Source organism: Sminthopsis crassicaudata, chromosome 3 (assembly GCF_048593235.1).
Source record: "Sminthopsis crassicaudata isolate SCR6 chromosome 3, ASM4859323v1, whole genome shotgun sequence".
Taxonomy (NCBI): domain Eukaryota; kingdom Metazoa; phylum Chordata; class Mammalia; order Dasyuromorphia; family Dasyuridae; genus Sminthopsis; species Sminthopsis crassicaudata.
In genome coordinates, this window is record NC_133619.1 from 635,533,337 (window position 1) to 635,548,963 (window position 15,627).

The 15,627-nt window shown below is 44.4% G+C and overlaps 1 protein-coding gene across 2 annotated transcripts; it reads left to right on the forward strand.

Annotated features, from left to right (window-relative positions):
• The first annotated feature begins 957 nt into the window (after nt 1–957).
• Nucleotides 958–15,045, forward strand: TNFRSF18 (TNF receptor superfamily member 18). 2 transcript variants are annotated; one of them, XM_074306629.1, is made up of 6 exons: nt 958–1,159; nt 3,035–3,166; nt 9,128–9,176; nt 9,820–9,905; nt 11,007–11,141; nt 11,419–15,045. In XM_074306629.1, exons 1-6 carry the CDS (start codon nt 994–996, stop codon nt 11,538–11,540), a joined length of 690 nt encoding a protein of 229 aa, XP_074162730.1. In that variant the 5' UTR covers nt 958–993; the 3' UTR covers nt 11,541–15,045. The 2 variants fall into 2 exon arrangements, with proteins under 2 accessions (XP_074162730.1, XP_074162729.1); XM_074306628.1 differs by having other exon boundaries at nt 959–1,159; nt 9,089–9,176.
• The last annotated feature ends 582 nt before the right edge of the window (nt 15,046–15,627 follow it).

A 15,627-nucleotide genomic window follows, 5' to 3' on the forward strand; every position in this document is an offset into this window, starting at 1 on the left:
GGGAAGGAGGGGAAAAGTCGGAACAAGGTTTTGCAAAGGTCAGTACTGAAAAATTACCCATGCATATACTTGTCAATAAAAAGCTATAAAAAAAAAAGAAAAGAAAAGAAAAGAAAATGCTTTATTTAAAAAAGAGAGAGAGACAATAGCAGTTGTCTCAGTTTTGACTTCCTCTCCCCTGTCAGTCTATAAGCATTTATGAAGCACCTACCGTGTTCAGGGCAAAAGGATGAATCCTGTGCTTAAGGGAGCTCACAGCCTAAGGGGGAAACACCTCGCTAAGAACTCTGTGTAACCAGATCGAGGATAAATTGGAGCTGAGCAGCAGCAGGAAGCCTCTGGCACTGAGGCGGATTGGGGAAGGCTTCCTGGAGGTGGTGGTACTTTAGCTGGGATTTGAAGGGCAGAGATAAAGAGGGACAGTAGCGGGAGAAAAAGCTCAGTCTGGAGATGGAGGGTCTCCTGTCAGCCGCAGGAAGCCGGCGTTGGCCGTCCGATCCGCAGAGGGGGAGGGTCTCCCACAGGGGGTCCCCAGCACCCGGTGCCTCGAACATCGCAATAGTTGCGTGTAAATGTGCTGCATTTCAGCTACTCGCAGAGACTCCAACCAGAACCGGGAGGAGTCTTAAGAAACGCTTGTGGACCTAACCCGGTGTCTGGGGGTTCGGGCTGCTGGCCCCCCGTCTGGGACGTCAGCATGGGAGTGCTGGAAAGCGCGAGCCACGGTCCACGTGGAAGAGCTCGCCGGGATTTGGGCTCCCAGAACTGGGGCAGAGGGACCCCACTTATTCCGAGCTCAGCCTCCGGCCGGACCACGACTCGGAATCCTGGGTTTACGAGATCCTGGGCTCTCGAACTCCAGTTCCTCCCAGTCCCTCCCCTCGGAGGGCCGGACGGGGCGGGGCCATAAGAGGGAGGGACCCCGACGTCTTAAATACCCCTGGAGGCCGTGCTGCCTGAGGGCTGTCGTGCTAGCTGGGTTCGGGGATCGCGATGGGGGCCGGAGCCGCCTGGTGGGCTTTCCTCTACCTCTATCCGCTGGTTCGAGGGCAGGATCACGACCCGGGACTGGCTCCCTCCCCTCCCGCCCGCTGCGAGCCAGGACGGTTCCTGCACCGGGAGGCGGACGTCTTACGCTGCTGTAGCCGGTGTAATTCGAGTAAGGGGGGAAAGTGATGGGGAGAGGGGGATAAAAGGGGAAGAGATCTGGGGCCAGAGACTTTGGGGCTGACCTGGTGTGTCCCCTCCTCGGACCCGGAGGGGGAGGAGGGAGGGGAGGGGGGGATAAAGGGTCGAGGTCTGGGTGTCCGGTGAGGTGGGCTGAGGAGATAGCTAGCAGCAGTGGGCTTCCCATCCCCATTCTCCTCGACCCCTGACCCCTCACTTCCTCACTTCCTATTGACCATTCTCCTTGGCCACATTCAAGATAAAGCGCGATACCCGAGGTCCCGTGTACTGCCCCTCCTATTGGAGTAGGGACTGGTGTCATGGACCGTTTTCGTTCTTGGCTTCATTTCCCTGACACTTGGCTTGCTGCCTGACATGTATACAGCGGGTGCTTAATATATGCTCATGGAATTGAATTGTCTCCTCCTATAGGAAACTTTTTCTGAGGATTGGAGGCAGGTTTGCACTGCCCTTGATCAAGGCTTGAGCCGGAGGTCCACCTACCTGCTCACTGACCCCGACTCCATTGGGTATCACGGAGCTGGGCGTGGCAGTGCCCCAGGGGGCTTCCCACTCTGCTAGAAGAGGGTGGCGGCATTCATCCAGGGTGTGGGTTGTGTGTGGGGAAGCCATTCCTTTGCTGGGGGAGGAAAGATGACTAGTGACTGGGTGGGTGGAAAAGTGAGCTGGGGGGCGGGGGTGACTTTTGCCCCACTATGTGAGGGATATATGTTTGTGCTGGCAGAGGGGAAAAGTCTTGAAGGAAAATTTTATCAGCATGAGCAAAGTCACCCTAGGTAAACAACTTATCTCTAACTTAGGGTTTGGGAACATTTCCTGGGGCGCTCAGGGGAGAATAACATGCCCAAGATTCCATAGGTCTGTTTGGGAATATGATGGATAGCTCCCACCTCCCAGTCCCCACTTCTCCCCATCGTACCAACTGGCCTGCAAGGATCGCCTGGACTGGAAATGAGAAACTTAAGCTTGCTGGAGAGGAGAGTGGCAATCTCTCTAACACACGTTAAGCTTATTCAACTTTATCCTTAGGGAGCAATGGGGGGAAAGAGGGATAGAAGAGAGAGTAGACCTGTAGATTTAGATCTGACGATGTAGGGAGCTGTCCAGAGATAGAATGGGTTTCAGGAGAAGTGGTGGATGTGGAATCCTCCCTTGAAAGGTCATCTTCTACCCACTCTGCTGGCTTAGGACCTTTTTTCCTCCTATTACAAGCTGGCTCCCACCTCCCTAGAATGTAAGCTTCTTGAGGACGGGGGCTCCATAGGTACCCAGCTTAGCACCCCAGCTGGCACAAAGCAAATGACTTAATAAACGAGCTTGCCAAAAGTAAAGCACTTTGCTGATCTTAAAACCCCGTACAAAAGGCTAGCTACCTTGATGGATTCATTGATTGGTGGATTCCCTTAATAAGGCTAAATGACCATTTAGCAGTCAGTGGGATGGGATTATAGAGAGGATTCCTGGTCAGATTCAGGTTAGAGTGGATGGCCTCTGAGGGCGCCCCTCCCCCCATCATGATAGACAGCATGCTAGAATGGACAGAGTGTTAGACCTGTAGACAAAAGACCTGCTTTCAAATCTCCCCCCGGATCCCAGCTGTGTGACTGACCAAGAGACTTTCTCCTTCTGAGCCTCAGGTTCCCCATCTCTAAAATAAGGGAGCATTCAAGGTCCCTTCTACTTCTAAACCTACAATCCCATGACCCGGTGACTTATCTTTTATGAGTCTGTGTCTGATCTAGATCACAGCTGTCTCCAAGGTGCCCGGTCCCCTGGGTCTGAGAGGGGGCCGGTCCTGCCCCTGCTCCTGGAGACGGTCCCTAACACCCTGTGCTTTTATTCCCAGGTACCAGGCCTTGCCCATCTAATCAGCTAAGAGACTGCACCTGTGCCAGACCTGGAGAATTCTGTGAAGACTCAGACTGCAGCAAGTGCAAGAGGCACATATGTTTGCCTGGGCAACAGGTCCTCATACATGGTGAGGACCCCGTTTAATCTGATGCAGCCAGATCTGCACTCTGCTCCCTGTTTCCTGCTTTGTGGCTTCTGCATGCTGGCCTAGCCGTTGTGGAGCTCAGGGGATGCTGAAGCAGGGCAAAGCCGAGCATTTAGGAGACACCTGCTGTATACTGGCCTATGCCAAGCACTAGGGACACAAAAGACAAAAGTGATACCTTCAATGAGTTTTCATCTGAGTAAGCACCTAATTAAGCACCTAATGTGGGGTAAATCTGTCATAAAAGGTCCTTTACAACCTGACTCCACCCAACCTTTCCAGCAGTGTTTCTGTCCCATTCCCTCCATCCCAGACAAACCCAGAACTCACCACTCCCTCTCCTAGTTCCATGTATCTGCACATGCTATTCTTCCATTAAGGAGGCATTGGGATACAATAGAAAAGGCACTGACTCTGGAGTCACAGGGCCAGGGTTCTAATCCTGCCTCTGATTTGTTACCTTGGGTAAGTACCTCCACATTCTTGTGCCTCAGTTTCCCCTCTGTAAAATGAGAGGGCTGAGCTAGGTGGCCTCTCAGGTCTCCAGCTTTTTGTGTCTCATCCTTGGATCCTGATCTACCCTTCTCAACTCTACCTTTCATGGTCAGTTCAGATGGAGCTCTTCTGGGAAGTGTTCCTCCATTCCCCAGATTCCCTATCATCATCCTCCTCTCCCCGATTCCCCAGATTCCCTATCATCACCCTCCTCTCCCACCAATTGCCAATTGCCTTCCTTTTTTTCTATTCATAAGATTTAAGCATATTTCAATAAATCTGGCTTCTTTCTCTGTCTATTTTCAAAGGTCTCAGGTGCAATGTAATTATTAGGGGCACCAGTGCTTGGAGAGAAATGTCCCTGCCCATGTCTACTGTCCCTAATGGACAGTCACAGTCTGCTTTCTTCTCTGACCTCACTTCCCATCACGATTTTCTTCTTCAAATTACCTTGCTTATACTTAGAAGTTTATATGTAGAGACTTTCATATCATAGATGCTTTGATTTAGAGATGGACGAGACCTTAGCTTCCATTTTAGAGACATTTTTAAGCTCCTACTATGTGCAAGGCCCTGTACAAACAGTCCCTGGCTTTAAGGTGTTCATATTCTACTGGGGGGAGGCATAATTACTGTTTGAGGAGCAAGAAGATACTAACAATTAGGAGTTTTAGTTAGGGCTTCATAGATGGCTGTTGGCTTGAAGGTACTAGAATAGGCCCTGTGGCAAAGATGCAAAAATACTCTGGGGCTCTGCCTCCAAGAGGCTGCCAATCTAGTGGGGGTGGACATGGGGGAAAGCACAGGATATGTGTGCAGTATGTGTGGAAGAATGACATAAAGAAGATCCATCACTTTTTTTCTGAGGATGGGGAGAGGGATTTAGGAAGACCTCCTGGAGGAGGTGACAGCTGAGTTCAGGTTTAAATGAGTGACCATGGTGGGAGAGGAGAGAGAGGAGACTTTCAGTTCAAGAGGATGCTGAGAATAAAGTAGGAGGAGAAGGCCAGTGAAGAGCCCAGAATGGGAGTGGTCCAGAGGGACTGCATGCTGAACTAGGTCAAGGGGAGGAGTGTGATTAGGTTTGACTATTTGGTTGAAACCAGATTGTGGAGGTCTGAAATGCTAAGGTCAAGAAGTGATGCATCATGTGCAGGGCAGTGGAGAATCACCAAAAGACTGAGCAGAGCAGTCACGCCCACGGTTAGAGCTGTGGTTTGAGAGTTCTAGGGGTAGCAGCAGCAGCAAAGGGTGAACTGGGCTGGGGCAGCAGCAGAGTTAGGAATGCCAGCCCGGGAGGACCAAGCAAAGGCACCTGAAGAGATCTGGGGGAGGTGTGTACCTGGGACCATCCCATCAGCTCCAGTCAACTCATGGAGCATCTCCAGGCAGATGGCTCCACCATGATCTGAATATTCCATACCATGTATTCTTTGTATTCTAACATTCTATATTAACTTATCAATATATCATATTTTTTACAATATATTCTAGTACTGAATATCAATACTTTCTAATATTCTAGAGCACATTATATATATTATATAGCAAGGTATTCTAATATGCCATATCAATATTTCCTAATTGACTATAATATTCTATTCACATCTTTAAAAATATTCTGTTAAAGGACATATTGTTAAGGGACAGGTCAGTTCTCCGAGGCTCTTGAAGAACTGACCTGTCCCTTAACAATATTCCATATACTATATCTGCATGTATTAATATCCTATATCAATCTATGTTTATATTTTATATATTCTAATATTGCATATATGCTAATATTTGAGACCATATATTCTATTTCTTTTAATGTTATATATAAATATATTCTAATATTCTACAAGATATATTCTAATATTGTATATAATCCATTTAAATAGTCTATATAATATATTTATAATCCTAATATTGTATATAATCCAATTAAATAGTCTATATCATATTTTTATATATTCTAATATTGTATATAATCCATTTAAATAGTCTATATAATATATTTATAATCTTAATATTGTATATAATCCAATTAAATAGTCTATATCATATTTTTATATATTCTAATATTGTATATAATCCATTTAAATAGTCTATATAATATATTTATAATCCTAATATTGTATATAATCCAATTAAATAGTCTATATCATATTTTTATATATTCTAATATTGTATATAATCCATTTAAATAGTCTATATCATATTTTTATATATTCTAATATTGTATATAATCTAGTTAAATAATCCATATCAAATTTATATATTCTAATATCATATATAATCCATTTAATCTTTACCATATATTTATATATTCTAATATTGTATATAATCCATTTAAATAGTCTATATCATATTTTTATATATTCTAATATTGTATATAATCCATTTAATCTTTACTATATATTTATATATTCTAATATTGTATATAATCTAGTTAAATAATCCATATCAAATTTATATATTCTAATATCATATATAATCCATTTAATCTTTACCATATATTTATATATTCTAATATTGTATATAATCCATTTAAATAGTCTATATCATATTTTTATATATTCTAATATTGTATATAATCCATTTAATCTTTACTATATATTTATATATTCTAATATTGTATATAATCTAGTTAAATAATCCATATTAAATTTATATATTCTAATATCATATATAATCCATTTAATCTTTACCATATATTTATATATTCTAATATTGTATATAATCCATTTAAATAGTCTATATCATATATTTATATATTTTTATATTGTATATAATCCATTTAAATAGTCTATATCATATATTTATATATTCTAATATTGTATATAATCCATTTAAATAGTCTATATCATATATTTATATATTCTAATATTGTATATAATCCAATTAAATTGTCTATATCATATATTTATATATTCTAATATTGTATATAATCTAGTTAAATAATCATATCAAATTTATATATTCTAATATCATATATAATCCATTTAGTCTTTACCATATATTTATATATTCTAATATTGTATATAATCCATTTAAATAGTCTATATCATATATTTACATATTCTAACAACCTCTATCAATCTTTTAAAATATATTATATTTATATATCATATATCAATATTCTATATCAATCTACTCTAATTGTTCATATAATATAATCTATTATATTATAATGTGATTATAATATTCTAATAATCCATATAAAGCTATTCTAATATCTTATGTTCTATATCAAGCTATTCTAATAGCCTATATCATATATTCCACATATTTTAATACTCTATATCAAGCTATTTTGATAGTCTGAAACACAGGGGACTGAAAGGAAGTGGGGTTACTAGTCAGACACTCAATAAACAGACACTGAATAAGCAAGCTCACTATGTGCTCCATAACAAAAGGAGGAATTCGGAGGAGGAAGGATTCAGAGAGTGAAATAAAATAAATTCTACTTTGGAAATATTGAACTTGATAACTAAATTCAGTAAGTATTCATTAACTGTCATAAGCCAGGCATGGGGGATACAAAGACAGAAAGGAAATGAGCCTCTGGGATATTTAAGTGGCTAACTAATGGAGCCCAATGGGATTCTAAAGAGAAAATAAAACTGATTGATATGGAACATTAGAATGTATAGAATATTAAAAGAGATTAACATAAAATATTAGAATATATGACATGGACTATTAGAATAGCTTGATATAGAATGCAGAATAATTTTTTAGTATTTATAAAATTGGGCCATAGGATGTGTGGTGAAGAATAATTGAATGTGAATAAAAGGCTTTACCTGCAATGGTGAAGGCTTGGCTAAACCCCATAGTGTTTAGTTCTCCAGGGGTGCTCAACTTAGGAGTAGAAGCCAGGCAGAAATAATCTATTAATAAGCATATATTAAGCACTTACTGTATATTAGCACTGTGCTAGAGGATCTAGGATAAAAGAGCAAAAACCAAAGCAGTTCCAGACGTTAAACACTTTATATTCTAATTGGAGTGTATGTAGAAATGGGAAGAAATCCTAAATGTGTACAAAGTAAATTTAATATAATGGCAATATATTTTTATAATATAATAATTTTATATATTATATAAATATATACTTATATAATCTATTATATGATTTGAATTTCAATTATAATGGTAATATAATAATTTGGGGGGGGGGTGAGAAAGGAAGAGGATAAGGCAGCAGCATCTAATGGATCAGAAAAGCTGAGCCGTGAGGGAGGCTTGGCAGTCTGAGAGGGAACCACGAGCAGGGGGCCACTCTAGGACTAGTGTCTGGCCACTAAGAGGGGAGATGAGAAATGGCAAGAGGCCATTCTGACCCGAAGGAGATTGTGTGAGAAGTCACGTCTCATAAGCCTGGAAGGATGGAGCCAGATTGTTGAAACAGCCACCAGATTTTGTGCTTTGTCCTTGAAGTGAGGGGGAATGAGGGACATTTGGTGACTGGGGAGTGGCTGGGTCAGATCTGCACCTTGGAGAGAGCTATTGGGCAGCCGATCGGAGGGTGGATGGGAGAAAAGAGAGGTCAGCGAGGCAGCGAGAACACCAGGAGGCTTGGACAGTGGTCCAGGAGAGAGAGAGATGATGGACGTGAATCCACTGGTGTGGTCAACGGGAAGATGGCCAAGGCTGGGGACATATAACAAGACATGTGTGTATATTTATGTATGTATATATGTGTATGCATGTATATGTATAAGTATGTATATCTATAGCACACACATGCATCGATGTGTATACAGCATGCAATACACATATGTACATGTGCATGTATATGCATGCACACATGTGCACATGCATTTATTGTTGAATGACTAAAATGCAATACATATATGCATTTTTGTGCATATAGCTTGCATACATATATGTATATTGCATTTATGTGTGTGCATGCACAGATATAGTACACATGTGCATGTGCATGCATGTCTATGTATGGATAGCTGCCTATATGTGTGTGAACATCCATGCATAAACCACACTGCACACATATGGACATGGTACAGATATAAATCTATATGCACAGAATCAAAATCTGTATATATAATCACACATATAAACATTGCAATATCCAAGTACAAAGCAATACCGCAATATAAACATACATATACATACAGGCAAACACATGTATGTGTATACATGTATACATGTGCATAAGCCGAATATACATGCCGAATATACATGCATGTGAACAGTCTATATACACCTAGATTTCCACACATCTGCACTCAGACACCTGGCTGCTGTGCCCTGCCCACCCCCCTCCCCCAGCCATGGTGGGTCCTCCATTCCTGGACAAAGGGGGACGTGTCCCCTCCTCCAGAGTCTGTGGCTCCCCTATCAACCCCCACTCTGCCATCCTTCCCAGCCAGCTGTTCATTGTTCTGTCCCCAGGAACCTTTCTTTTCGGTTTCTCTTGCGGGGACTGTGAAGATGGAACCTACTCAAACGGCATGGATGACAAATGTCTACCCTGGACTGAGTAAGTTGGACCTGAGAGCAGAGAGTGGGAGGGAGGGGAGGGGATGATTCTGGAAGGCCAGTAAGGTGCAATGGCTCAGGGCACATACTCCAAAAAACCTGGCTGGATTGAGTGCCTTAACAGCCTACTGTAAACTCCCTCTGCCAGTCAATAAGCATTTATTAAGTGCCTACTGCATGCTATGCACGGAGGAGACAGGAAAGGCAAAAATAGGGTCCCTCTCCTCAAGAAGCTCCCAGCATTCCCCCACTAGAGTTTTCTTGCCTGAAGTCATGGGGTGGGGGCTGGGGAAGTGGGAACCAAAGCTCTTCTGCCTGTTCCCCCTGAGACTAGGGCTCTGTACAGCCTCTGTATGGGGCAGCCCTTGCCTGACATGAGGGGAGGGGCTCAGAAGCTGAGGAAGCTGGAGTCCTATGGGAGGAGATGGGAGTCTCCAGGAGGAGGGCGCCTCGAGGCTCTCCCCTGTGAGTGACAGCATGTTGGGACAGTGGGTGCTGGGGCAGGAGGTCCGGCCACACGGAGCCCCTGGAGCTTTGCAGAGAACCATGCTTCCCTGCGGAAACCTGGAGACCCTCAGTGTGTCGTCCCCCCCCCAGCCTCCGGCCTAATCAGGCTTCTGTTTGTCTCTGTGTCTGGGTCGCAGCTGTGCCAGGGAGGGATTTCTCATGGTCCGGCCAGGGAACAGAACCCATAACGTGCTGTGCGGGATGGCCCCGCTTCCAGGATCAGGTAGTTTTCTTCCCCTCCCCCTCCTTGCTTCCCCTCCCCCAGCCCTCTCTCTTCCCATTTGCACACATCAGAACTGCAACTTCTGTCCCACCTGTGGGCCCCCTGGGATTGAAAAATTCAATCCAATTAGCTTTTTTATTTATTTAATTTAATTTATTATTTATTTGTTTGTTTGCTTATTTATTAATTTATTGCTGAGGCAAAACAGCTTTTTCCCTTTCTTCCTCAATTGGGGTTAAGTGACTTGCCCAGAGTCACACAGCCAGGAAGTGTTAAGTTGTCTGAGATCATATTTGAACTGCGCCACCTAGAGGCCCCTCCCATTAGTTTTTTAAAAGGCACCTACTCTGTGCCAGACTTCAGTGCTGAGCTCCTGAGATTTAAAGAAAATGAAAGGGGACTGGCTGCAGGGAGCTTATGTTTTCTCTGGGAGAGGAAAGATACAGTTGTTTACGAAGAGTAAATACAAAGTATCTGGAAAGCCCTTTGCCTGGGGGAAGCCTGGAGAGCTTTCTGGAGGAGGCAGCTCCCAGCCCTGCACAGAAGTATTCCATTGTGGGGCAGGGCGAGGAGCGGAACATTCTGGGGGGAGGAGGGGATCGGTGCCAAAGGTCCCAGGCGGGAGGAGCGGGTGTAGAACAGAGAGCTAGTGAGCCAGTTTGACTGGAATGGATGGAGCAGGGGGCGTCCCGAATGGAGGGAGCAGGGGGAATCCCCGAAGGGACTGGGAAGGGCTCTAAATGTCAGACTGGTGGGGCTGGATTTTCCCGGCAATAGGGAGGCGTTGTATCACTGGTGGAGAGCTGGGTTCAGAGCCAGGAAGGTCTGGGTTCAAGTGCAGCCAATGGCACACACTGACTCTGAGACTGAGACTCAGCCTGGCAGTGATGGAGGCGATTAATCCCCAGTTAAGAGCTGTCCACCTGCTCTAGTGGAGGGGCCTTCCTCTCTCGGGAGTTCCCTGAGTCAGTGAAGTCTCAAGTTCAGCCCTTTGCCTCCTTGGGGTGGGGGGAGGGTTAGCGCCCATCCCTGGGTGTCTGTCTCTGTGGTGCCCCTTCCCCCTCCCCCAAACCGGGGAGTCTCATTGCCCTGTCCCTGCAGGTCTCTTTGATTCCTCCAGCATCCCCATGGCGGCCATCCTAATAGGCTTAACCACGGTTACCATCATGCTGGTTATTATCCAGCTGGTCCTCCACTTCTGGTGGTCCAAAAAGGAGCCCTCCACCAAAGACAGAGGTCAGTCCTACTGGGATTGGGGGGGAGGGCGGTGGTGCCTCAACTGTTTCCCAGACCTCCAGGGGAAGGGTACCACTGGCCAGCCAAGTTCCTTCGCCATTCCCACCCTAACCGTGGCCTGGGTTATGAGCCAGTCTCCCCCATCCTACCCAGAACACCCAACAGCTGGGGATTGGGCTGACCCTGCTGTGTCCCCGGAAAAGTGGCCCTCAGTTCATCCCTAGTCAGGGCAAGGCTCCCAGAGTGACCCAGAGCTCACCTCTGCTCCTGTTTCCAGAGCCCATCTTACCGTTTGGGCCTGGGCCCCCTGACGATATCGGCAACTGCCCTTTCCCAGAAGAGGAGTGGGGGGAGAAGACAGCGGAGGAGAAGGCCTCGGCGGGTCACCCGTGGGCATAGAGGAGTTCCCCTGACTCTCCAGCCTGCCACAATCTGGAACTCTGAAGGGGATGCCCCAGAGAAACAAAGAGAGAAGCCAGCTTCCTGTCTGCCGGTCCCCTTTTCTCTCCCACCTGAAGCTGCTGAGGACAGGGTCAGATACCCCAACTAAGACCCCTTCGGATGTGAGACGGTTGAAAATCTTTGGACCCACCAAGCGGAAACGGAGCCATTTCTCCAGATTTAGGCCCCTGGCCGACACTTCATAAAGGCGGCATCGGGGTTGGGGGATCCGTGTGGAGAGACTCCAACTCAGACCCTGGCACTGAAGAAGAGAGAGCTCAGGAGGAGGACGGGGAGAGCTGGCCCTTTGGCAACTTCAACTGTGAATGGAGCAATGCACCAGACTGGGGCAGGACCCCAGGGGGCTGGACCCCCGCCAGGATAATTCTTGTCCTACCTCTGGACCTTTGCCTTTGCTGTTTCTTCCTTCTTGGAATGTTCTACTTTTCAAAATCCCTTTTGTTGTTGTCTTTTTAAAAAATCAGTTAGGTATGTCCAAATCTTTGGGACCCTATGGAGATGGGGGTTTCTTTGCAAAGATACTTTGCCATTTCCTTTTCCAGTTCTTTTTATGTTTTTTTTTTTTTTTAACCTACAAACAAGGTAAAGTAATTTGTCCAGGGTCACAGAGCTAATAGTGTCTGAGGTCAGATTTGAACTTAAATCCTCCTGACTCTACCTAATTTCCTTCAAAACCCAGAGGACTGGACGATGGGAGGATGGAGAATAAGGAGGAGATTGCCTGGGTTTTCGGGAGACTGAATAGAGAGACTGGATAATCTCTAGCCCAGTTCTCCATCTTTTTGTTAATCTTAGCATATATCTGAGGAGCAATTGAACTTGGGATATTTGTTGACCTGTGGCTAGGCGGCTAAGTGGGATAGCCTGAAGATATGAGTTCAGATCCTGTCTCTGATACTGGCTGTGTGACCCTGAGCAAGTAATTTTATCTTTCTCAGACTTAATTTTCCTATCTGTAAAATACAGTTAATAATAGCACCTACCTCTCATGATTATTGTGAGGACCAGATGAGACGTTATATGTACAAAGAATAGCTGCTGTCATGCCTAAATAATTATTATCAGTAGGTGTCCAGTGATGGAATTGTTCCAGATGGTCACTTTCTCCTTTGTCAGTTTCAGGAGCCAAGCTTCCCTTCCAGTAAGGATATCCCTTCTCCAGGGTTGCATTGCAGATTCCGGGGCACTAATGGGCTGCTCCTTTCCTCTCTTCTGCATCATTGGCAGACTTCACTTTGGCAAATGAGAAGAGCCCCCCCCCCCCAATCCCATCCCCTCTTCTCTCATCAAGATGCTGCTCCTAGGTACCCTCCCCTTCCTTTGAGCGCCTTTGTCTTAGAATAATAATCATTCACTCATAGAGCATTTCACAGTTTCTACTTACTCATATTGTCCTCTTAACCCTGTGAAGACGGTACTGGTGGTCTAGCTTTCTGCCCTGACTCCCCTTTCCTCCACTGGGCTAGATTTCCTCAATGCAGGAAGCTCCCAGGTGAGGAAACTCCCTCCACCAACTTAGGCTGTTATCTCTGCAAGTCAAGTTCCACAGCTGGGTATCATTCCCTGTGCCATGTGGGCAAGCTTATCACTTTTATAGGTAAGGAGCCTGAGTTTCAGCAAAGAAAGCAAGTGAGTGTCAGAAGTAGCATTTGAACACAGATCTTGCCTGGATTGAAGCCCTGTGCTCTTCCTGTTTCTATGATCTTTAAAGGGACTTGTTACAAACTCTTTCATGTTTCTTTATTCGTCTACAATCTTTCCTTCCTCCAGACCCTCGTTGCTCAGGTGACATGCCTTCCATGGAATTTTCCTTTGGTAAAAAGTCAGCCAGGCTAGCCTGGAGTCATTGAGCCTCCAGAAAGGGAACAGTTAATTATTGTTTCTGGCTCTCTAACATTTCTCTCAGGAATTTCCCTTCCTCCACTCATGTGGACATGACTGTGGTTCAGACTCTTAAACCAATGTGTCCAAACCGACTCTTCTTTCTTGTGTCAAGTCTCAAGGAAGGTAATTTGGGAGCCTGGAAAGAATACTGGCTCTGGAATCAAAGGCTTAGGTTTAAATCCCAACTTTTCTATTTACAAAATGTGTGACCTGGTAAGTAATTTTGCTGGGCCTTAGTTTCCTACCTGTAAAATGAACTAGATGATGCATGGGACAGAGTGTTGGGTTTGAGTCAAAGTGCCCATCTCTTTGTAACTGTAGTTACGTGTGTAATTGAGCAGTTTCCCCATCTGTAAAATAAAAGGACTGGACTAGATGGCTTCTTTCCAGCTCTAAATCTGTAATCTATGTCACTTCTTCAATATAGTCTCCTCACAGCTGCCAAAGTGATTTTCATAAAGATCTGGTCTGACCACTCACTCTCCTAGTCAGTAAACTCCAGTGGTTTCCTGTTGTCACTAGGATCATGGAGCAATAGCTCTTTTTAAAGGCCACATGACATGGTCCTAACCTACCTTCTCATACATCCCCTTTGCTCTCACAGTATAAGGTCAGACTATGTTAGCCCTTCTACTCAGGTTCCCATATGACACCTCACTTTTAGTAGTTTGCACTGATTCTCTCCCTTGTCTTGAATTCCCTCCTTCTTCTTTGCTTCTTTGTTGTTCTTTCTGTTGTTGTTGGGTTTTTTTTTTTTTTTTTTTTTTTGTTCTTCTTTCTCGAAAAAGACCATGACATGGGAAATGATGCCATGACATGCAAGTGAATTAGATTTAAGTGAGAGAGGGCTTTGCACCTGCCTCAATTTACCCTCCAGAATCATCTGGGTCCAGTGTCCAGATATAGATCAGGATGACTGGAGATGGCCCAGGATGCAGTGGATTTTTTTAAGCTAACGTCTTCAACAGGTCTCAATTTGACCAAGGCTACACCCTTGGTCACCCTTGATTAAGGCTGGGTAGCAACAGGGCACAAGCCTTTTGACATATGGAATGGGAAAATAAAGAGGATTGTGTTTCCAACCAATTATAACTCAGATTGTGAATCCGACCAATTGTAACTAACTCGGATTATGAATCCAACCAATTGTAACTATCTCGGATTGTGAATCCGACCAATTGTAACTTGGTTTGAGAATCTGACCAATTATAACTCAGATTGAGAATCCAACCAATTGTAATTCAAATTGAGAATCTGACCAATTGTAACTTTCAGATTGTGAATCTGACCAATCATAACTTGGATTGTGAATTCAACCTGGACCAATCCAAGTCTCTTCTTTGAAAACTCCTCTTAAGGACCACTTTGTACAGTTCTTCCAAAAAGCCTTGTATTAATTTTGTTTATACTTCCAAGTGTCTTTCTTGTCTTCCAAGTAGAATAGAACCTCCTTAAGGGCAAGGATGAATTTCTTTTTGTACCTGTATCCCTAGCACTAAGCCCAGCGTAAATATTTGATGCTTATTGTCTAACTGATTGATAAACTTCTCTCTGGCCCATGCCATATTCTCTGCCTTACTTTGTGATAAAGTGGAATTGTCACTGTGTGCTCTTAGGCCACATATTTCTCCCTGGGCCTCAGTTTCCCCCACTGAACTTAGAATTAAGGAATTGGACTAGATGCTGGTCTCTGAGGTCCATTCTGGCTGTAGATCTATGGCCCTCTGTCTCCTGGACCTTGGTCCAAGTTCTGTACCTTCATTTTTCATTCATGGAGCAGGAGGGGAATACAGACTCCCAAGTTCCTGCCCCCCAGAGCTCCAAATGCAAGAGCTGTCTTGAAGTCCTCTCCCAGACTCTGTTTCTACATGAGGAACAGTTCCCCAATGACATCTTCTTGTGGAACATGAGCCAAAGCTTGGGGCAATGAATGTATATCACTTGTAGGAGTGGAACTGGAGTGCATTTGTCAAGGATGGGTGGTGAGGGCAGCAAGCAGGGGCTTGTCTGAGAGGCAGGGAGTTGTTTTCCAAGTACTGATTACTCTCTGTAGATCTTGGAAGAAGGTGGAGGGTGGGAGAAGGGAATGTGAAGGAGAGAAGGACACTCCTGTCTAGGGAGCTCTCTATTTATGACAGGG